The sequence below is a fragment of the Salvelinus alpinus genome, chromosome 28, assembly GCF_045679555.1.
Source record: "Salvelinus alpinus chromosome 28, SLU_Salpinus.1, whole genome shotgun sequence".
In the NCBI taxonomy this organism is placed as follows: Eukaryota; Metazoa; Chordata; class Actinopteri; order Salmoniformes; family Salmonidae; genus Salvelinus; species Salvelinus alpinus.
The window spans coordinates 300,468-325,801 of NC_092113.1; the positions used below are offsets into that span (position 1 = coordinate 300,468).

The 25,334-nt window shown below is 42.0% G+C and overlaps 1 protein-coding gene across 4 annotated transcripts in view; it reads left to right on the plus strand.

The window, feature by feature from the left end:
* The first annotated feature begins 206 nt into the window (after window positions 1-206).
* The window catches only part of LOC139556905 (metabotropic glutamate receptor 7-like), a 127,274-nt gene continuing 102,146 nt past the window's right edge, over window positions 207-25,334 (plus strand). For 3 of the 4 annotated variants that reach the window (XM_071371004.1, XM_071371005.1, XM_071371007.1), the window contains exon 1: window positions 207-1,779. In XM_071371004.1, coding sequence (XP_071227105.1) covers window positions 1,270-1,779 — 510 coding nt within the window. In that variant the 5' untranslated portion in view covers window positions 207-1,269. Of the gene's footprint in view, window positions 1,780-2,787; window positions 2,851-25,334 lie in introns of all 4 variants that reach the window. The other variant, XM_071371006.1, reaches the window with a different exon arrangement.

Consider the following 25,334-nt stretch of genomic DNA (forward strand, 5'->3'; position numbering starts at 1 on the left):
AGTTGGACTTCCTGTCATGTATTGTACTCGTGAAACGTCTACATAATCAGCACTGTCAAATGATAAAAAATTATCCCAGATGAGCTGATTATTATGGTGGCCATTTCAGATATTTGTTTCCACAAATGTATAATTAGGTGGGTGGGTGGGTGAGTGAGTGCGAGAGAGAGAGAGAGATTTGGGATTTCAACGGACCCCCAAACGACTGCGTGAGGCAAAAGGCTCAGTGCGCGCCGACGTCGATAATGTGAAGGCAGGAAAGGAAGGAATGGATTAAAAACTTGTGGTTTACAATGTTTTGCCTTGACTGAGTAATGTAGCCTAAAGACGACGCACTGACAGAGAGGATTTAAAGACTTGCCCAAACCTCCTAAAGATGACTTTCTACAGGTAGAATATTTGGAACCCATCTTGAGAAGTAGGCTAATTCACCTCAGGGTTTTTCAAGCAGATTGAATGACGCCTCTCAATGATAGCGGGTGAAAACTAATCGCGCGTGGTGAGTTATTCTGTGAGTCATTCATTTGTTTTATGATAAAGACGATAAAGAAAGAAGAATAGCGTGTTTGAGTTTTTGTTCAGTTCTATATGTCGATCCAACGATCGTAGTTTTATTCATGGAGATTTTTTGTGATGATATAGACTCCTGGTCGACCGAGACGCAGCAGGCAGATCATAGCGGACACGCCAGATCCGTCACTGCGCTCATGTGAAGTTGGCCTCGGCAAAAATAATGTCACCCAGTTCTGCTGGACCTAAGATTAAAGAGCATTTTTTTTAAAAGGCTGTTCGATCTTGTTGATCTATTAGTTCTGTGAAATACATTTTACCGTATGCTTTTTCCTCAGATTGTTATGATCAGACCCCTTTTACTTTTACTGTGATAGGTGTTTATTTCAGTGCTTTGGTTAGCCTACAGTCATAAATAGTTTTGTGACACTGGAACCCTTGAGTAAAGTCTATATTATTGATGTTTTCTAAGACAAAAATGATGTCAATTGCCTCGTTAACCTGATCAATGTTGAATCCTCGTCAAAGGGTGTTTTTCGATTCAACAAGCTACGCCAAGCACCCCTGGCAGTCAAGCGATGGGCGCAGTTTGCCTGAGTAGGAACCGAAGGCGTCTCGATTTTTTCATCCAGCTTGTTGAATCTCCTCCTTGGTAATAGGAATTGGCTCGTATTAACACACTTTACTGCCATTTAGGTAGTAATATATGCGGATTGCAGCCTCCCCTTTCGCTAGAACTAACTCAACCGTCGGAGCATCATGGCTCGTTACGCTCTCGGAACGAAGCAACACCCTCGCTTTCTATGGAGAGTGTTTTGGTTGACGAGAACGTTAGTGGATTTTGCGCTGTCGCAGGAGGTTTACGCACCCCATTCTATCCGGATTGAGGGACATTTCACCCTCGGTGGCCTCTTCCCTGTGCACACCAGAGGGGCCGAAAGCACGCCTTGTGGAGATATCAAAAAGGAGAACGGGATCCATCGGCTGGAGGCCATGCTGTATGCTCTGGATCAAATTAACCTCGACGATCAACTTTTACCCAACATCACCCTAGGCGTCCGGGTGCTAGACACTTGTTCGAGGGATACATATGCGCTTGAACAATCATTAACTTTCGTTCAGGCATTGATACAGAAGGACACTTCAGATGTGAGGTGCACCAATGGAGAACCGCCCGTGTTTGTCAAGCCCGAGAAAGTGGTTGGAGTCATTGGAGCCTCGGCAAGTTCTGTATCGATTATGGTCGCCAACATTTTGCGACTCTTTCAGGTGAGTTCACCTCTGGGACTTCCCCCGTAGGCCTATCTGTGGATGAAATGTCGTTTTAAGTTTAGCTAAATGTGTTTGAAACAACATGTGCAAACTAGTCCTATTTTATTATGTTATTTGTCTAGCCTACTTATATTTGACAATCTATTACGTTATATTTTGATCCCCTATTTTCTCTAAAAGAAAAGAAAACGATAGAATCCTAGCCTCTACAAATCCAACCAAATCCTTGGTCTACATACTTCTCAAGTGCTCTCTTAGTTACGTTGAGGAGAATGAGAAAAGGTTGAGAGAGTTTGAGTGGTGGGCTGTTGCGCTTCCCTGGTGGTGCTGAAAGAAAAGCCCCCGCTTCCCGGCTGCCTCCCTATCCCTCCCTCTCCCCCAGTCTGCCTTTCCCTTTCTCCATGGTGGGTTGAATGCGCTGTGAAGAGGCTTCGACAGACTGACACACTCACACCCATGCACTAGTAAAAAAACACTATTGGAACCGAATGACGAAGGCTACACACGTATCACCAGCGGTTGTTAAGTTATTTCAGGCATTTTTGACAACTGTTGTGGTTCTGACATCGTAGCACAGGATAACAATTTGAACTTTCAATTTATTCAATTTCTTGAGTGAAAATGAGGTCTCTCCAAGCTGTCTTTTTAAGTAGCCTACGATGATTTTGTGCCCCATGATTTTTTATTTTTATTTTTTTTGATGTTTGTCAATGTCACCATGTTGACTTGGCTAATTCCAGAATCTGTAATGTAATGCACCCAGCAGAGCTCCAATACAGCAAATTAATTATTAAAAACACATGTTTAGACCAAAATATGCAATTACTTGAAATAGTGTGCATTAATGTGCCACTGTACAAGCCAACATCTAAGCAAGTTCTCTTGCCTGAAGATATAAGATGTGCTGTTCAGAAGGCCAAGAAAACATGAGCGTTAGTGTTTGCGGTAGTGTCTTGTGGTAACAGATTGTGACTTACAGTCAATGCCATAATTGTGTTTTCCCAGATCAATTAAACCAAGCACAGCACAGGACTAAGTAGCTGTTTAAAAGAGACTGAAGCCATCAAGGTACTTGACATCCGTTTAGTTGCTTTATGAAAGCCACAGACACACACACACGCACACACACTATTACCCTCTCTCTCTTAATACCAATCTTTACCAGACCAATCCAGTCATGCTGGTCTCAAGGGCTTTGTGGCTCTATTGGGTGGATATGCTGGGTGATGGGGTTAAAGTCCCTCTACCATTATCTCTGCAAGGTTGGAATCAGGATTCTTTGTTAGAGTGAAGGCACCTGAAGGACAATACTTGTTTGTGTCTTTCCCAAATGCAAGTGATTATGTCTAAAAGATGTTCCTTGAGTATAGCATTAGAACTCATCCACATCACAGAAAAGATATGGGGGTGTCAGGGGACTTGGAGATCATATACGATTCCTTGGGGGGGGGGGGGGGGGGGATACTAAGCCCCTAATCCTGTCGTCTCCAGGTGCTCCAGTGTCTGTCTGTGTGTCAGGCTGCAGCAGTAGCGTAGGTGGGGTGTTTGCAGTGGCACCGGAGCGTCGGCGTAGTAATCAGGCTCGGGGAATCAGTGGGTTGACAGGCGCTGTCACAAATCTCCTTCCTGCATTTGCTCAGGCAGTCACTCTGCATTTATGTTAATTTCCACCACTGCACCGCTCTGGCTGCTGTCGTATAGCTGTCACTGGCTATGTTGATCCCCACAGTCAAATTCTACACAAATCCCGGGGAGGATACAGTAGATTTGATTAAAAGTCTCGATTTTCAACAGATTTCAATATTGAGACAATATTGTCTCCTTTACTTTTTTTGCTCTTTCTCTCCCTCTCATGTTCTAGTCATGATGATCATATTGATAGTAAACATTCATCAAGAGGAATTGGCTATGAGTCCCAGCGGTAATCAATATAATCTGGGAATGACAGCTCCCTGCCCATTTACACTCATCATTCTCACTGCAACTGATTAATTTCTGATAGCAATTAGAAGTTTCACAGATTGTTTTCAACTCCAATCCATCAAGATGAGAATACGTTTTCTCGAAAACAGGATGAAACACCTGTTCAAGCCTGACTGAGAAAGCAAGTGCAATTTCTGCTTTTAAAATTGGGAGGAAAAAGCTCCCTACTTCATAAATTACATCTTGTTCTATCAGACAAGCTGCGCCTGATGTCATTTTCTGTACATTGTCAGGGATAAAGAGTATGAAGTAGTCTGTGCTTGAACAACTGTAGTTGTGCAATGTAAACTAAGTAAACAATACATACCAACAAAGTCAAATACTCTTCATATAAAAGTACAATTATTTATTTAGATGACGGTTAAAACATTGGGATGTATCGGTCAACCATGATCGTTGTCATAATCTCTTCAAATCCAGTCAGTGCACAATCCCATAAATCGTGGAATGTGGTGGAATATTCTCTTTGTCTGCAGTGAAACTGTATGGACAGAGTCCCAGAGGGGTCGATGATCTTCATAGAGCAGTGGATCAGTGTTGTGATCCTTCAGTGAGGATTTCAGTGAAAGTTACCATTGTGTTAATCTCCCCCCTGTGATAAATGGAACATCAGGGAAGTTAAATACAGATTGTAGGTTTTATTGCCAGACACTAAATATCGCTGTTGTCTATTTAAAGTGTGAGTGGCCGCTGAACTGTTAATGCTGGTAAATTGACGAGGGATAGATTTTTCTGAGGACCCAGGAGAGTTGATCAATACTGTTGCCATGGTAAGGCCGATTTGCTCTGAAGATGTTTTTATTTTCCTGTTCTTCCACAGAGCCCCGGAAATGAGAAACAACAATTTCAGCCAAAATACAAAAAATACTTTTGAATTATGGCGCGATGTTCAAACGAAGGACTTGTTATTCTCAACCTTTGAGAGATGATCTTAATTGTTTTTCATCGCTCTCTGTTTTCGAGACATTCTCCCACGCTATGAGAAAAGCCTCTGCCTCAGCCCAATATCCTTAGTGTCAGTGTCCATTTGCAACTCTTGGCCTGTGGAATGACTGGTGAACTCATTTTTTTTATCCGGCTGACATTTTATATCAGAGGAGGGCTGCCTGCTATTTTCTTCCTCTCTTTCCCAAAGAGAGAGGCGTTACTTGTTTTGAATGCAGGTGAACTCTTTCTTGTCCTTCTGTCAGGGGACTGGGCCCCTGCGGACTAGCTGTCTAGGTGAAGCATTGATGTCCTTACCTGACAGGCAAGGTACTGTTTTTATCTCTCGCCCTTTCCCAAAGAATAATCAATAGAATCGAGGCGAGGTAGATTGAAGCCTGACAGACAGACTGATCTATTCAGCTGACAGCCGGAAGCTCTGACAGACATGTAGGCGAGATGGGTTGCGTAACTGGCACACAAAGCTGTCACCAAATTTCTTAAGTTAAATGTGTCTGCTTGTTCAAACACAGTATGCCATTTGCACATTCATGTTTGTGACAGCCCAGGTCAATTAGTCCCATCTAGAGCACCTTTATTTATGCCTCCAGCGAGTACATGTCAACTGTCAAGCATATGGTCATATATATATAAAATCGGCAGTGTGTCAAATACTTGTTATACACAGTGGGGAGAACAAGTATTTGACACACTGCCGATTTTGCAGGTTTTCCTACTTACAAAGCATGTAGAGGTCTGTAATTTTTATCATAGGTACACTTCAACTGTGAGAGACGGAATCTGAAACAAAAATCCAGAAAATCACATTGTATGATTTAAGTAATTAATTAGCATTTTATTGCATGACATAAGTATTTGATCACCTACCAATCAGTAAGAATTCCGGCTCTCACAGACCTATTCGTTTTTCTTTAACTTCTCTAGGGTATGTGGGACGGTAGCGTCCCACCTCGTCAACAGCCAGTGAAACTGCAGGGCGCCAAATTCAAAACAACAGAAATCCCATAATTTAAATTCCTCAAACATACAAGTATTTTACACCATTTTAAAGCTACACTTGTTGTAAATTCAGCCAAAGTGTCCGATTTCAAAAAGGTTTTACGACGAAAGCACACCTAACAATTATGTTAGGTATGAGCCAAGTCACAGAAAAAGACACCCATTTTTCCAGCCAGAGAGAGCAGTAACAAAAAGCAGAAATAGAGGTAAAATTAATCACTAACCTTTGATGATCTTCATCAGATGACACTCATAGGACTTCATGTTACACATTACATGTATGTTTTGTTCGGTAAAGTTCATATTTATATCCAAAATCTGAGTTTAGGCGGGATGCTACTGTCTCACTTGGCAAATAGCCTGAGAAAATGCAGAGCGCCATATTCAAATTAATTACTATGAAAATTACTATAAAATCTAACTTTCATTAAATCACACATGAAAGATACCAAATTAAAGCTACACTGGTTGTGAATCCAGCCAACATGTCAGAATTCAAATAGGCTTTTCGGCGAAAGCATACAATGCTATTTTCTGAGGATAGCACCATTTTAAACAAAGAGAGATAAGCATATTCCAACCCTGCATGCACGACACAAAACGCAGAAATAAAAATATAATTCATGCCTTAACTTTGACGAGCTTCTGTTGTTGGCACTCCAATATGTCCCTTAAACATCACAAATGGTCCTTTTGTTCGATTAATTCCGTCGATATATATCCAAAATGTCAATTTATTTGGCGCGTTTGATCCAGAAAAACACAGGTTCCAACTTGCTCAAACGTGACGACAAAATATCTCAAAGGTTACCTGTAAACTTTGCCAAAAAATGTCAAACTACTTTTGAAATACAACTTTAGGTATTTTTTTACATTAATAATCGATAAAGTTGATGACGGGATGATCTGTGTTCAATACAGGATTAAAACCAACCGTAGCATGCCTTCTGGTCATGCATTTCAATCAAACAGGACACCTAGAGTGACTCGACTTCAAGATGGCCGTATTTCTTCATTTCACAAAGGAATAACCTCAACCAATTTCTCTAGACTGTTGACATCCAGTGGAAGCCGTAGGAACTGCAAGCAGGTCGCTTAGAAATCTGGTTTCCCAATGAAACTCATTGAAAAGAGAGTGACCTCAAAAAAATAATCTGAATGGTTTGTCCTCGGGGTTTCGCCTGCTAATTAAGTTCTGTTATACTCACAGACATGATTCAAACAGTTTTATAAACTTCAGAGTGTTTTCTATCCAAATCTACTAATAATATGCATATCTTATCTTCTGTGGATGAGTAGCTGGCAGTTTAATTTGTGTATGCTGTTCATCCAAACGTGAAAATGCTGCCCCCTATCCTAGAGAAGTTAAGAAGCCCTCCTGTTCTCCACTCATTACATGTATTAACTGCACCTGTTTGAACTCGTTACCTGTATAAAAGACACCTGTCCACACACTCAATCAAACAGACTCCAACCTCTCCACAATGGCCAAGACCAGAGTGCTGTGTAAGGACATCAGGGATACAATTGTAGACCTGCACAAGGCTGGGATGGGCTACAGGACAATAGGCAAGCAGCTTGGTGAGAAGGCAACAACTGTTAATTATTAGAAAATGGAAGAAGTTCAAGATGACGGTCAATCACCCTCGGTCTGGGGCTCCATGCAAGATCTCATAAAATGCAAATTAATTACTTAAAAATCATACAATGTGATTTTCTGGATTTTTGTTTTAGATTCCGTCTCTCACAGTTGACCTATGATAAACATTACAGACCTCTACATTCTTTGTAAGTAGGAAAACCTGCAAAATCGGCAGTGTATCAAATACTTGTTCTCCCCACTGTATATATATTCACACACACACAGTTAAAGTAAGAAGTTTACATACACTTAGGTTGGAGTCATTAAAACTCATTTTTCAACCACTCCACAAATGTCTGGTTAACAAACTATAGTTTTGGCAAGTCGGCTAGGTCATCTACTTTGTGCATGACACAAGTAATTTTTCCAACAATTATTTAAAGACAGATTATTTCACTTATAATTCACTGTATCACAATTCCAGTGTGTCAGAAGTTTACATACACTAAGTTGACTGTGCCTTTAAACAGCTTGGAAAATTCCAGAAAATGATGTTATGCATTTAGAAGCTACTGCTAGGCATATTTTGAGTCAATTGGAGGTGTACATGTGTATGTATTTCAAGGCCTACCTTCAAACTCAGTGCCTCTTTGCTTGACATCATGGGAAAATCAAAAGAAATCAGCCAATCGAAGCCCTCCAAGTCTGGTTCATCCTTGGGAGCAATTTCCAAATGCCTGAAGGTACCACGTTCATCTGTACAAACAATAGTACGCAAGTATAAACACCATGGGACCACGCAGCCGCCATACAACTCAGGAAGGAGACGCGTTCTGTCTCCTAGAGAAGAACGTACTTTATTGCGAAAAGTGCCAATCAATCCCAGAACAACAGCAAAGGACCTTGTGAAGATACTGGAGGAAACGGGTACAAAAGTATCCATATCCACAGTAAAACGAGTCCTATATCGACATAACCTGAAAGGCCACTCAGCAAGGAAGAAGCCACAGTTCCAAAACCGGCATAAAAAAGCCAGACTACGGTTTGCAACTGCACATGGGGACAAAGATCGTACTTTTTGGAGAAATGTCCTCTCGTCTGATGAAACAAAAATAGAACTGTTTGGCCATAATGACCATCGTTATGTTAAGAGGATAAAGGGGGAAGCTTGCAAGCCGAGAACATCATCCCAACCGCGAAGCACGGGGTTGGCAGTATTGTGGGTTCTTTGCAGCAGGAGGGACTGGTGCACTTCACAAAATAGATGGCATTATGAGGAGGAAGATTGTGTGGATATATTGAAGCAACATCTCAAGACATCAGTCAGGAAGTTAAAGCTTGGTCGCAAATGGGTCTTCCAAATGGACTATGACCCCAAGCATACTTCCAAAGTTGTGGCAAAATAGCTTAAGGACAACAAAGTCAAGGTATTGGAGTGGCCATCACAAAGCCCTGACCTCATTCCAATAAAAAAATTGTGGGCAGAACTGAAAAAGCGTGTGCGAGCAAGGAGGCCTACAAACCTGACTCAGTTACAGCAGCTCTGTCAGGAAGAATGGGCCTAAATTCACCCAACTTATTGTGGGAAGCTTGTGGAAGGCTACCATAAATGTTTGACCCAAGTTAAACAATTTAAAGGCAATGCTACCAAATACTAATTGTGTGTATGTAAACTTCTGACCCACTGGTAATGTGATGAAAGAAATAAAAGCTGAAATAAATCATTCTCTCTACCATTATTCTGACATTTCACAGTCTTAAAATAAAGTGGTGATCCTAACTGACATAAGACATGGGATTTTGTACTAGGATTAAATGTCAGGAATTGTGAAAAAATAAGTTTAAATGTTTTTGGCTAAGGTGTATGTAAACTTCCGACATCAACTGTGTATATATATATATACAGTTGAAGTCGGAAGTTTACATACACCTTAGCCAAATACATTTAATCTGTTTTTCACAATTCCTGACATTTAATCCTAGTAAAAATTCCCTGTTTTAGGTCGGTTAGGAACACCACTTTATTTTAAGAATGTGAAATGTCAGAATAATGGTAGAGAGAATGATTTATTTCAGCTTTTATTTCTTTCATTTCACTCTGAGTGTGATACAAAGAGGTCTCAGAGAGTGAGTTTTTCCTCCCAGATACAGGAAAACGCTGATAAGAATGATCATTTATTCAGACCCCAAGGAGCAGTTATTATGCTGAAAATGGAGTCCTGTTAGTTAACAAAAAGGTGAAGAGTGATTGGCATTATTAAGCAAACACACTTGGCCCCTCAATGGCCTTTTAGAGCCCCAGCTTTGTAAACAAACCCCGTTTTATACTCATGCTCAGCCCATCGGACTTTTATGCTCCAAAGGAGGCTGCTGGGAGGAGATCTAGGAGGACGGGCTCATTTTAATGGCTGTAATGGGATACATGGAATGGTACCAAACACATCAAACACATATAAACAAAGTGTTTCACTCTGTTCCATTGATTCGATTCAGTCATTACAATGAGCCCATCCTCCTATAGATCCTCACACCAGCCTCCTTGTGTATGCACATACAGTGCTTTGCAAAAGTATTCAACCATTTTGGCGTTTTTCCTATTTCCTTGCATTACAAATTAATTTAAATTGATTTTTATTTGGATTTCATGTAATGGACAAAATACTCAAAATTGGTGAAGTGAAATGAAAAAGTGGTGCGTGCATATTTATTCACCCCCTTTGCTATGAAGCCCCTAAATAAGATCTGGTGCAACCAATTACCTTCATAAGTCACATAATTAGTTTGATTGCACAAAGGTGGACTTTATTTAAGTGTCACATGATCTGTCACATGATCTCAGTATATATACACCTGTTCTGAAAGGCCCCAGAGTCTGCAACACCACTAAGCAAGGGGCACCACCAAGCAAGCGGCACTATGAAGCCCAATGAGCTCTCCAAACAGGTCAGAGACAAAGTTGAGGAGAAGTACAGATCAGGTTTGGGTTATAAAAAAATATTCAAAACGTTGAACATCCCACGGAGCACCATTTAAAATCACTTGTAAAAAATAATGGAAAGAATATGGCACCACAACAATCCTGCCAAGAGAAGGCCGCCCACCAAAACTCCAGGCAAAGAGAGCATTAATCAGAGGCACCAAAGAGACCAAAGATAACCCTGAAGGAGCTGCAAAGCTCCATAGTGGAGATTGGAGTATCTATCCATAGGACCACTTTAAGCCGTACACTCCACAGAGTTGGGTTTAACGAAAGAGTGGCCAGAAAAAAGCCATTGCTTAAAGAAAAAAATAAGCAAACATGTTTGGTGTTCGCCAAAAGGCATGTGGGAGACTCCCCAAACATATGGAAGAAGGTACTCTGGTCACATGAGACTAAAATTCAGATTTTTGGCCATCAAGCAAAACGCTATGTCTGGCGCAAATCCAACACCTCTCATCACCTCGAGAACACCATCCCCAGTGAGGCGTGGTGGTGGCAGAATCATGCTGTGGGGATGTTTGTCATCGGCAGGGACTGGGAAACTGGTCAGAATTGAAGGAATGATAGATGGCGCTAAATAAAGGGAAATTGTTGATGGAAACCTGTTTCAGTCTTCCAAAGATTTGAGACTGGGACCAAGGTTCACTTTCCAGCAGGACAATGACCCTAAGCATACTGTTAAAGCAATACTCAAGTTGTTTAAGGGGAAACATTTAAATGTCTTGGAATGGCCTAGTCAAAGCCCAGACCTCAATCCAATTGAGAATCTGTGGTATAACTTAAAGATTGCTGTATGTAACGGATGTGAAATGGCTAGCTAGTTAGCGGTGGTGCGCTAACGGTGGCTAGTTAGCGGTGGTGCGCTTCAATCGGTTACGTCACTCGCTTTGAGACCTTGAAGTAGTGGTTCCCCTTGCTCTGCAAGGGCCGCGGCCTTTGTGGAGCGATGGGTAACGATGCTTCGTGGGTGACTGTTGTTGATGTGTGCAGAGGGTCCCTGGTTCGCGCCTGAGTCGGGGCGAGGGGACGGACGTAAAGTTAAACTGTTACATGCACACCAGCAGAACCCATCCAACTTGAAGGAGCTGGAGCAGTTTTGCCTTGAAGAATGGGCAAAAATCCCAGTGACTCGATGTGCCAGGCTTATAGAAACATACTCCAAGAGACTTGCAGCTGTAATTGCTGCAAACGGTGGGTCTACAAAGTATTGACTTTGGAGGGGTGAATAGTTATGCACGCTCAAGTTTTTTTTTTTTTTTTTTCTTATTTCTTGTTTCACACTAAAAAATATTTTGCATCTTCAAAGTGGTAGGCATGTGTAAATCAAATGATACAAACCCCCCCCAAAAAAATCTATTTTAATTCCAGGTTGTAAGGCAACAAAATAGGAAAAATGCCATGGGTGGTGAATACTTTTGCATGCCTACATGTACAATGTAGGTGACTAATGTAATAAATAAAACGTTCCTCATTCAAACCAGCTGTCAAACTGGCTTACATGGGGTTTCCTGAGGTCAGAGATTTCATGTCAGGGAGAGATTGGGAATCTTTGTTTGGCCATTAGTTGGTCCTGGATATGGATGGGGGATGGGGGAAATTGACTCTCTTATTCACCTTACATCAGAATGTATGGATGTGGAGTCATGTATGTTACATGTATAGTTCCACCCGAATACCAGTACACATCATGTACATCAACACATAAAGACATCTCCAGCTGATCCTATAAATATTTTCAGTGCATCCCTCAGGCATGTCTTAACTACATTTTCCCCATATTTCTCTGTATAACACCACATCTCAGACTTCAACAACCTCAAATACCTCGTTCCTCGCCCAGCCCGTAGGAACCAATCCAAGGTATAAAGGAGAGAATGAAATGGTCTTTTCCAGGTTGCAGTGAGTGGAGGGCAGGCCAGTGTTGACTCTCCCAGCCAGCCAGGAATTACCACCCAGCCTCTCTCAACTCTGGAGAAAACAGGGGACCTACTTAACAGCTTAACTCCCCTCACATTGGGGGGAAAAAGTGCTTTGAAAACGTATTGTCAGGTTGACCGTAAAATGTGACTCTGAGGATGGAGTTCAAGTTCTGTACAGTTGATCTGGCCAGTAGAATGAGTTATAGTAGGGAACCCCATTACGTCCAATCCTTTTACGGGGATGAGTGGAGAGAGGGATGGGGTGGACTCTGTTGTGTTGGGAAGATGAGGGATGGGGTGGACGCTGTTGTTTTGGGAGAATAAGTGGGGAGGAGTGCTGTGTCTTGGGAACACATTTGTTCCTTGAGTAAGGATGCCCCTGTCACTTGTCATTTGGACGCCGGTCTTCACAAAAAATATAAACACGGGGTTTATTTTTTTGTTTTTAGGTAGATGATCTTCGATCGATGCAGAATGTAAGGGTTGAAACAGTTAACCTGACCTAAAATATGACTACTGGGTTCTCAGTGAACAAAATAGTATATGAAATAGTATATCATATTTGGCCTTGGCTATCCAGATTTACTAGAAAGGTTTTTTTTTACAGAAAAGTCCTATTCCAAATACTACAGTTATACAGCATGTAGTAGAATAAATACATATATGTTTTGGCTATCTATTTTTCCTTCTTCTCCTTCTGCTGTAGTTGAATTACCAAACACCTGTACATGACCTTAAAGCTAATCTCTTATTCAATAGATACAATATGAGGCAAATCACTTTCAAATCACCTCTCCCATTCTGATAGCATTACTGATGCCTCTTCCCTTCCTCCCCTCTTCCTACTATTCCTTCATACATGGTGCTTCAGAAGTCCTATTCTACAAAGCCTAATCCTGTGGAACTGCTTGTCAGGGAAAATTCTCTCTCAACGCATGAAAGATGTTGCAATTGAAGAAATGCAGAGGAGCCAAAAAAAACTCATCCTCCTCCCAACCCCAATCTCCACCGCCACTCACCCCTTCGCCTCAATTTACCTCCTCCTACCCCCTATCTTACACACACACAGAGACTCAGTCACACACACACAGAGACACAGAGTCACATTCCACAAGATACTTTTTGTAGTCTGATGGCAGCCTAACTAAGTGGAAAGTGCACTGCTCACAAGGCCTGCCTGGTGTCCCCAGAGGTTGGGGGCACTGCACTGGGCCGGCCCTGTTATGTTGACTGTTATGTTGAGACTCCCGGATGTCTCTGTGAGGAGACTAATGCGGACAGGCATGCACACTGAAGACTGACTGACAGGAGATGTGAAGATAGCTAACGTACCACGACCTGAGCTCTGCATCACTGAAAGAAAAGCCTAGCAGACTGCTAAAAGCGTCTTGCGGACAAAGTGTGCGTGTGTATAAGTGTGTGCGCATGTACTGCACACGTGTGTGTTAGGGAGATGGCAGGGACCCGTGGTGTGTATCCTCTCACATTATACACAATAAGCCTTCATTAGGATTCATTGGTTGTCCTTCAGTTATCTTATTACAGAAAGCCCTACAGCCATCTAAAAATGTCTGCTGTCAATGGATAGTCATAAATCGGCACCGCATCAAACAACAGAATGACGGTGTATATTTAAGGAGAGGAAATTATTATAATAGGACAAAGACCACAGGTGCTTAAAGACCTGTTGATTTCATACCTTAAAAATGTATAAGATTATCGCTTTAGAATTTAATAATCTGAAATTTGCTCTTGGCTATATTTCTCTGGGGATGGTGGTTAGTGAGTGTTCCGTTTTCTCTCCCTTTCTTTCTCTCAGCCTAAGCTTTGCAGTGGTGTGTGTGTGTGTGTGTGTGGTCCTCTGGGCTTGGAAAGTATGCCATGGTGCTGCAGCAAAAGCATACAGTACATGAGCATTTCAATCTAAAAGGACCATTAAGCACCAACGTGAAGTTCATAGGAGCATGTCAAATTGGTTGTCAAAGCAAAAACTGATTTTTAGATTTTTGTGTGCAAATTTATTCAAAGTAAAAAACAGAAATACCTTATTTACATAGGTATTTAGACCCTTTGCTATGAGACCGAAATTGAGTTCAGGTGCATCCTGTTTCCATTGATCATCCTTGAGATGTTTCTACAACTTGATTGTAGTCCACCTGTGGTAAATTCAATTGATTTGACATGATTTGGAAAGGCACACACCTGTCTATATAAGGTCCCACAGTTGACAGAGCATGTCAGAGCAAAAACCACGAAGTCGAAGGAATTGTCCGTAGAGCTCCGAGACAGGATTGCGTCGAGGCACAGATACATTATTTTTAAATGGAAGAAGATTGGAACCACCAAGTCACTTCCTAGAGCTGGCCTCCGTGCCAAACTGAGCAATCGGGGGACAAGGGCCTTGGTCAGGGAGGTGACCAAGAACCCAATGGTCACTCTGACAGAGCTCTAGAGTTCCTCTGTGGAGATGGGAGAAACTTTCAGAAGGACAACTATCTCTGCAGCAATCCACCAATCAGGCCTTCATTGTAGAGTGGTCAGACAGAATCCACTCCTCAGTAAAATAATCCACTCCTCAGTAAAAGGCACATGACAGCCCGCTTGGAGTTTGCCAAGAGGCACCTAAAGGACAATCAGACTATGGGAAACAAGATTCTCTAGTCTGATGAAACCACAATTGAACACTTTTGCCTGAATGCCAAGCGTCACGTCTGGAGGAAATCTGGCACCATCCCTACAGTGAAGCATGATGGTGGCAGCATCATGCTGTGGGGATGTTTTTCAGTAGCAGGGACAGGGAGACTAGTCAAGATTGAGGGAAAGATGAACAGAGCAAAGTGCAGAGAGATACTTTATGAAAACCTGCACCAGAGTGCTCAGGACCTCAGACTGGGGCGACGGTTCACCTTCCATCAGGACACTGAACCTAAGCACACAGCCAAGACAACACAGGAGTGGCTTCGGTACAAGTCCCTGAATGTCCTTGAATGGCCCAGCCAGGGCCTGGACATGAACCTAATCGAACATCTCTGGAGAGACTTGAAAATAGCTGACAGAGCTTGATCTGCGGAGAACATAGGAGAATCTCCCCAAATACAGGTGTGCCAAGCTTGTAGCGTCATATCCAAAAAGACTTGAGGCTGTAATCACTGCCAAAGGTGCTTCAACAAAGTACTGAGTTAAGGGTATGAATAATTATGTAAATGTAATATTTCAAAAAATTATAAAACCTATTTATGCTTTGTCATTATGGGTTATTGTGTGTAGATTGATGGGGAAAATTTTTAATTTAATACATTTTTAGAATAAGGCTGTAACTTAACAAAATGTGGAAATAGTCAACTTGTCTGAATACTTTCCGAGTGCACTGTATATTTAGTTTTGGAGAAATTATTTGCCTTCTGGCACTTGCCTTGTGCCATTACCAAAAACCCACATATTTTAAACATTTTCTAATTTCCCTCCCTCATGAGGAGGGAAAATAATGATAGTTCACAGAAGTAAAAAGTAAAGTTAGACTTGCCAATTAATTTGAGTGTTTTTACTGATATCAAGTTTGTTTATTATTTATTAAGGGATTACATAGTAGTCACAAATCACAGTTGGGTCACCTGCTACTGTCTTCCCTTCCACTGGCATAGTGATATTTTATTTATCTTACTGTCGTCTCGTGGTCAAAGCAAGACTGTAAAAACAGTCTGGACAACTGATTCCTCTCTCCCTCTTGCTATTTCTGCCGCTCTCTCTTCTCTCTCTCTCTCTCCAGTTAAAGTTACCTCTCCCTGCTCTTACTGACACCTAACAAGCATTCTCACCCACTGAACACAGACCGACACCGGACGTACATGGATGTTGAAAAGAGTTAACATTTGGCCGAAATAATTTGAAACCGATCATAGACGTCTATGTTTCACAAGTTTGGACAGCACTGTACAGTACAGTAGAGTTAAGTACTGTACAGTAAAGCACACTAGAGTAGAGTACAGTATAATGTATTGTACTGTACTCTACTGTAGTGTACTGAATATATATATTTTACTGTTCTGTACAGCCCGCTTGGAGTACGGTATTCTACTCTACCGTGCTGTGCTATACTGTACGTTACTATTCTCTACTGTGCTGTACTGTGATGTCCAAACTTGTGAAACATAGATGTCTATGATTGTTTCAAATTTGGTCTGGTCTGGACTAACCTCACATAGCAGGCATAAAAAGACGTCTGAGCGGAGTCCCCACATCCGTTATTCAGAATAAATGTAATTTAGGTTAAAAAAAATACTGTATCCCTGAAATCCGAAAACATCTGCTTTTTACCAACCCCGCAGAGAGTGGATCCGGACCAATCAAATGTGGTCTTGTTAGGGGGTGGAGACTACAATAATAGTAACAATGGTGCCGGAGAAGAAGGCTGACGTTTTACGTGTCCCCTTCCGATTGTGTTTTTTGTTTGTTTATTTGCGTTGTTTGTAAAAATTAAAATAAATAAAAAATCTTATTTTGTACATAATGTTGCCACTACCGACCGAAAATAACTTCTGGACATCAGGACTGCGATTACTCACCATGGACTGGCAGAATCCTTTTTTTCCCATAACGAGTCTGACGAGCCCAACGCGAATGATATACTGCTTTCTCGGAAACAGGCCCAGATCCCCGTGATTTGCGTGAAGAGGAGGCGGAGAAAAAGGGGCCAGGGGCAGCTGCCTTCTGAGAATTCATAGGCGATCGAATAAACCCCCACTTCCTTCCATTCTGCTAGCAAACGTGCAATCTTTGGAGAAAAAAATTGATGACCTACACGGAAGATTAAACTACCAACAGGACATTCAAAACTGCAATATCTTATGCTTCACGGAGTCATGGCTGAACGACAACACTGTCAACATACAGGTGGCTGGTTATACGCTGTACCGGCAGGATAGATTAGCAGCGTCTGGTAAGACGAGGGGCGGCGGACTATGTATTTTTGTAAATAACAGCTGGTGTACGATATCTAAGGAAGTCTTGAGCTATTGCTCGTCTGAGGTAGAATATCTCATGATAAACTGTAGACCACACTATCTACCTAGAGAGTTTAGATCTGTATTTTTCGTAGCTGTTTTACGTACCACCACAGACTGAGGCTGGCACTAAGACAGCATTGAATGAGCTGTATTCCGCCATAAGCAAACAAGAAAACTATCACCCAGAGGCAGCGTTCCTAGTAGCTGGGGACTACTACATTTTACCAAATGTCTATCAGCATGTTAAACGTTCAACCAGAGGGGAAAAAAACTCTGGACAGCCTTTACTTCACACACAGCGATGCATACAAAGCTCTCCCTCGCCCTACATTTGGTAAATCTGATCATAATTCTATCCTCCTGATTCCTGCCTACAAGCAAAATTAAAGCAGGAAGCACCAGTGACTAGACCAATAAAAAAGTGGTCAGATGAAGCAGATGCTAGGCTACAGGACTGTTTTGCTAGCACAGACTGGAATATGTTCTGGGATTCCTCCAATGGCATTGCGAAGTACACCACATCAGTCATTGGCTTCATCAATAAGTGCAAACATGACATCGTCCCCACAGTGACCGTACGTACATACCCCAACCAGAAGCCAGTTATTACAGGCAACATCCACACTGAGCTAAAGGCTAGAGCTGCCACTTTCAAGGAGCGGGACTCTAACCGAAAGCTTATAAGAAATTCCGTTATGCCCTCCGACGAACCATCAAACAGGCAAAGCATCAATACAGGACTAAGATCGAATCGTACTACACCGGCTCTGACGCTCGTCGGATGTGTGCAAACCATTACAGACTACAAAGAGAAGCACAGCCGAGAGCTGCCCTGTGACACGAGCCTACCAGATGAGCTAAACTACTTCTATGCTCGCTTCGAGACAAATAACACTGAAACATGTATGAGAGCACCAGCTATTCCCGGAAGACTGTGTGATCATGCTCACCGCAGCTGATGTGAGTACGACCTTTTAATAGGTCAACATTCACAAGGCCGCAGGGCCAGACGGATTACCAGGACGCATACTGCAAGCATGTGCTGACCAAGTGGCAAGTGTCTTCACTGACATTTTCAACCTCTCCCTGTCCAAGTTTGTAATAGTGCCTGTGCCCAAAGACACTAAGGTAACCTGCCTAAATGACTACTGACTCGTAGCACTCACGTCTATAGCCATGAAGTGCTTTGAAAGGCTGGTCATGGCTCACATCAACACCATTATCCCAGAAACCTGAGACCCACCCCAATTTGCATACCGCCCCAACAGATCCACAGATGATGCAATCTCTATTGCGCTCTACACTGCCCTTTCCCACCTGGACAAAAGGAACACCTATGTGAGAATGCTATCCATTGACTACAGCTCAGCGTTCAACACCATAGTGCCCTCAAAGCTCATCACTAAGCTAAGGACCCTGGGACTAAACACCTGGACTTCCTGACGGGCCGCCCCCAGGTGGTAAGGGTAGGTAACAACACATCCGCCACGCTGACCCTCAACACAGAGGCCCCTCAGGGGTGCGTGCTCAGTCCCCTCCTGTATTCCCTGTTCACTCATGACTGCACAGCCAGGCACGACTCCAACACCATCATTAATTTTGCCGATGACACAAGTGGTAGACCTGATCAATGATAAGATAGCATATATGGAGGAGGTCAGAGACCTGGCCATGTGGTGCCAGGACGACAGCCTCTCCCTCAACGTGATCAAGACAAAGGAGATGATTGTTGGCTACAGGAAAAAGAGGACCGAGCACGCCGAGCACGGGACTACAGTGGAGCAGGTTGAGAGCTTCAAGTTCCTTGGTGTCCACATCACCGACAAACTATCATGGTCCAAGCACACCAAGACAGTCGTGAAGAGGGCACGACCAAACGTATTCCCCCTCAGGAGACTGAAAAGATTTGGTATGGGTCCTAAGATCCTCAAAAGGTTCTACAGCTGCACCATCGAGAGCATCCTGACTGGTTGCATCACTGCCTGGTATGGCAACTGCTCATTGCGCCAGCAGCATACCACCCTGCATACCACTGCTGGCTTGCTTCTGAAGCTAAGCAGGGTTGGTCCTGGTCAGTCCCTGGATGGGAGACCAGGTGCTGCTGGAAGTGGTGTTGGAGGGCCAGTAGGAGGCACTCTTTCCTCTGGTCTAAACAAAGATCCCAATGCCCCAGGGCAGTGATTGGGGACACTGCTCTGTGTAGGGTGCCGTCTTTCGGATGGGACGTTAAACGGGTGTCCTGACTCTCTGAGGTCATTAAAGATCCCATGGCACTTATCGTAAGAGTAGGGGTGTTAACCCCGGTGTCCTGGCTAAATTCCCAATCTGGCCCTCAACCATCACGGTCACCTAATAATCCCCAGTTTACAATTGGCTCATTCATCCCCCTCCTCTCCCCTGTAACTATTCCCCAGGTTGTTGCTGCAAATGAGAACGTGTTCTCAGTCAACTTACCTGGTAAAATAACGGTAAAATAAAAAATAAATAAATAAATTGCGAACGGCCCAGTACTTCACTGGGGCAAAGTTTCCTGCCATCCAGGACCTCTGCCAGGCGGTGTCAGAGGAAGGTTCTAAAAATTGTCAAAGTCTCAGCCACCCTAGTCTCATAGACTGTTCACTCTGCTACCGCACGGCAAGCGGTACCGGGACGCCAAGTTTAGGTCCAAGAGGCTTCTAAACAGCTTCTACCTCCAAGCCATAAGACTCCTGAATATCTAATCAAATGTCTACCCAGACTTTTACACCATTGCCTCTCTCTGTTGTTATCATCTATGCATAGTCACTTTAATAACTCTACCTACATGTACATATTACCTCAACTAACCGGTGCCCCCGCACATTGACTCTGTTCCGGTACCCCCTGTATATAGTATATATTGTTATTTTACTGCTGCTCTTTAATTACTTGTTATTTCTTATTCTTATTTTTTTAAATTGCATTGTTGGTTAGGGGCTCTAAGGAAAGCATTTCAATGTAAGGTCCAACTACACCTGTTGTATTCGGCGCATGTGACTAATACAATTAGATTTTTTGTCAGTGTGTAGAATAATACCCAAATATGCTAAAGAAGGATATTGCATATTTCTACCTTTGTTTACCTATTCAAGATGCATCACCATGAAGGGACCCATGATGTAATTCTGTTACCATATGTAAATCCAGATGTAGTCCTTGTGCATAGAGTTGTATGGTTTGTTAAACTTGTTAATCACTGGTTTTTGTTTGGCATACATTTTAAAGTGAAAAATCTGAGTCAAAGCGTAATTCATTATCGTGGAATTGCCAACAATGGAATTACGATGACAGGATTGCTGTTTTCAGATGCAAATCCCGGAGGATTTCAAAGTCCATCTCCAACTGATAGTTACATTCATTAGGGGAAGAACTCGATCACAATTGACAATTGAGTTGTTCCATTTGATTTCAATCACTTTTTGACCGCACCCCCTTTTGACTTGAACAAAACTTTAGGAAATATAGAGGTGCTCAAAGTTGGCCCATTTTGCATAACCCACTCTACCATGAGACATCCATGTATTCATCACTGGAATAAGATAAACGGTTGAGCTTGACGTCATTTAAAAGCTTACAAACAGGTTGTCAAACTATTTGATAATTTATTTTAAAAAGTATTTAAAAAAAAATACCTTTTAACATTAATGATCTAAAAACTCTAACTCATATTAATTTTCCTTTTCACATGTTGTATCTTAGACCCTATTTTACATCACCTGAGGTGTTTTGTATTATAAAAAAAATAACTTTATTTAACTAGGCAAGTCAGTTAACTGCTTTGTTCAGGGGCAGAACGACAGATTTTTACCTTGTCAGCTCAGGGATTCAATCCAGCAACATGTTGGTTACTGGCCCAATGCTCTAACCGTTAGGATACCTGCCATGTTAGGCCCGCAATTGGTTGAGACACAGCATACTCTTGAATACAGGGTTGGTGTCATTTCAATAATAGAAATATAATTCATAGAATGGACATATCCTTTCAGAGCACTGCAATTTAGCTGGTACATCATTGAAATGTACATTTAATAGACGTTTTTACTTCCAAATACTACTACAAAGATGTCTACTCCACCCAGCGTCAAAGGTCCACTTAAATAGGAATGGCTATTCTACTATCTATATTTCAATGATTTCAATAGGTTTCCTATGGCAGATTGACAGTATAGTTTAAAACAAATGATATTCCCAACCAAGTCAACATTCTCTGCTGTGTGGACCTCCAATTATCTTTGTGCTACCATTTGAAAGTTGACGTTTAGATTTTATTCCCATTTTAGTACATTTATCAGCCAAAACACAACACCCACCCTGTGTATTCAAGAGTATGCTATCTCAACCGATGGCAGGTACAAAACAAACATCTCAGATTATGTGAATTAGGGTCTAAGCTACAACATATGCGAAAACTATTGTTGTGACATAACTTTTCATTAATGTGAAGACTGATTTCATGTAACAATTCTCTGTGTAATTATTATTACGTGATTAAACTAATCATGTAACATTAATTAGCTAAGTAGTTGGGGCACCACGGAAAAATGTTGTTTAAAGAGTTAATATTTCCCGAATTGAACTCTCTTCAGATATTTTCATATCTTATTGATTACAGTCACTTGTCAATGTATTATTACCTCATCAGTCATTCTGAACGTCGTAATTTCTTGTAGTATTCATGAACCCTACTTTATTGATGAATCAGCGATACAAAAATTGGCTCAATTATTTATTTACTAACTAATTAAACAATTACATAATACACAAATACACACTAACATTAAACAGTAAATAGTCTCTAGAAGACTAACAAAACAGGACAGTTTGATTATAGCACGGTGGCCAATTCAGAGCGAGCAGGGGGGAGGAAGGGAGACAAAGGAGTTACTCTATCGGACATTGGGAAGCTACGCTCACGGAAATACAAAATCTTAAGCACTCTAATAACCACTAATTCGGAAAAATAGAATGGAATTTATGTATATACGATTGAGCTGTCCTTGATCGTCCAAATCCTTTGGTCACGGAGATGTTGGGTGTACGACTCTGGTTCGGCCATCAGAGATCACCATGTCCTTAGGTAGAGCTCCTGGTCGTGGTGGTGGTAAGAATGGATACTTCAACGTACCCTGTACACTAGTTCTCAGAGTTGATCTCGTTAGAATGCTTCAGAGGTTGTCGATGTTCTCGTCCTAGGCTACGTACGTTTCCAGCTGCAGACTGATAACGCGACGTCTAGGATTTGCTTCTTCTGTAGTGATCGATAGTTTCAGAGTTTAGAACCATTTAACAACATCCAGCTCACGCCTTAGTCTGCTTGGTCTAAAGAGTGGTAGATTTCTCAACCATTTCAACATATCGCTACAGCTCCATGCTTTCTGGTCTAATATGTTCATTTTTCAGCGCATCCTTTTAAACACTTGGGGAAAAAGGGCGTTCCATTACGTTTTGCATAATCTCTGTGCTCACGTGGGTGCAGTTACTGACTTGGTAAACATTACATGAAAAAACATTTTGTCATTTAGAAGACTAAAAACACATTTCTATCTTTTCAAAAGTATTCTGATACTTAATCATTCATTTTTTACAACATTCAGATGCAAACCTCATAATTGAGAAGTGTAGAAAAACAGAGATACTGTCACGATCTTTCAAAATCGAACCCAGAAGCAGACCAGGACAAGGAGAGTAGGAAGAAGGTGAGTATTTATTTACAAGTGAATGTGAATGGGTAGATATATCCAGGTGGCGTAACGGGCAGCGGTGGTGAGTTGATGGGAGTAAATAGGTGAATCCAATGGGGTAGCGGAATCCTCCGACAACCAGGCGGGAATGGGGTAAATGATCCGGGTGAGTAACTGAAGACAAAACAAACGGAGGTAAGTTTAAGGCAAGCAATACGTAAAAAACAACAAAACAAATTCTATCCAACTTGAGGCTGATACTATGGCACAACATACTGTTCATGGCTAACGATCCGGCAGGGAATGGATGTCAGGTCCGGGCTTATGAAGAGGAGAGATGATGATCAGGACCAGTTGTGCAGATAGCTGATGGGATACAGGTGCGGGTAATCAGAACTCCCAACTGGCTACATTGCCCGGCAACCAGACAGGGTGCGTTCCAGGACGCCGGAAAAAACACTCCAGGACAGAACACAGGCAAAAAACCGACTCAGGAGACGGGATTCGTGACAGATACAGTTATGTGGTTCTACCGTCTTTCATGATGTCACAACATCGAAACTAATTCAACATTAGGGTTCTTTTAGTCTCCACTCAACATTGCCACATTCTCAAAAATATAAATATTGTTTAATTCTCCAATTTTGGGGAGGTAGGAGTTTTGGCGGGAGAAGGTCCTTTGTTCTACTAAGGTCTCTCCCTCCATACTGCTTGGCAAAGTGAAGGTATTTACGACCATCATAAAGCTGGTCAACAGCTCCGGGAGAGGGGGGGGGGTCTTCAGTCCTTTGCCTAGCCAGCACCCCCGATTTTCATCTCAGGACTGGCAAGTTATGACACTATCAACCCTGTTCGTAAGCTTTTAAATGTATATTTTCCAGTGATGAAGACGTGGATGTCTCATTGTAGGGTGGGGTATGCAAAATGGGTCAAATGTTTAGGCATTTAGGTCAAAGAAAGTTACTTTCTGACCATTTCTATGATGGGCAACTATGTATAGAACGTTTGGAACAATGGAACAATCCGTTTAGAAAATAACCATATTAATTCCCTTGTAAATGGAGTTGCTTAAACATCAAGTGACCTCTGGATATTGGCCATTGATGAGAATTTAGGGGGTTTTAACACCCAAGCTGGCTGAATGTACAATCCTCAGTCAATAGTCTCTGTTATTTATCAATGGATAATGCCTCCAGTGGGGATTGAAGGCAAATCAAATGACAATCTGTCCGTTTCTATGAAACTGAAACCCACAAACAATCATTCCATCCTAAATTAAACATTCTAGTGGATCTGCTGTTCCCTCTGCAATATAACTTCTTCTTCTTCTTGGCGATCATAATCGTCATCATTAATACCAATCTTGTCATGTTCTCTTCTACTCTGTCTCTGTGTTTTGGTTGTGCTATCTCCCCACAGCCCGTGCTCTGCTCTCTCTCGCTCTCATTCTGCAGGCAGTAAACATAAGTGGTGTTCTCTGGTTAAGCTCTATGGGGGTAATAGTCGGATATGGTGTCTGCTGCCATGGCGTTCTGCTCTGACTCCAGCTCTGGAAAACATGTCAGTTTACAGCCCTCTGACAGCCATGGCAGGCCCTATACTGATGATAGAACTCTGGCAACAGGGAAGTGCGGCAAGTGTGGTGTCGTGTCTTTGCTATCCTGGATTAAGTGATATGACATGCTATTCTATAAAATCATTACTACTGTAATTAGTATTACCTGATTAAACTAATCATGTAAATGTAATTAACTAGAAAGACGGGGCACCACAAAATAATTTTTATAGAGCTGTTATCTTCCGAATAAACTCTTAAAGACCTGGTAATCTTTTACATCAATAGCAGTCAATTATTATTCGTCACCTTATTCAGTCTCATCTGAACATCGTAAACTCTTGGTTATCTTCACGAACCCTGGCTAACAAGTTGAATCAGCAATACAAAATTTGGTTTAATTATTTACCTAAACAATCACACAGAATTACATATACACAGGATGGGTCATACATTGATTACTAATTATGTCATAAAAGAAAACGTCCCTAGCGGACGGAACAAATGTCATATTTGTTCTGGTTACACAAAGAAAGGGGGTTGGGTGAAATGAAAGCACGGGAAGACTGAGAAACAACAGGTTTGGATCTCTATCGGGCCCAATGCAGCTATGCTATCATAAAAACAGAATCTTATGCATTCTAAATATCTGCCCATTTGGAAAAGGAAAATGCAAGAAATATTTACTCTAAGCTGCGCTTCAATAGGTTGGTCGTATATGGAAGGCCGGGTTGCCCAGCAGGGATCTCTTGTCCTCTGAAGAATGTCTGGTGGTAAAATGGATACGTTGTAGTACCGTCATCGTGTGGTAGGACAGATACTTTGTCCGTCCTTTCCTAGCCCACGTTTACAGCTGCTGCTGCTAACTCAACGGCTAGGAGGTATCA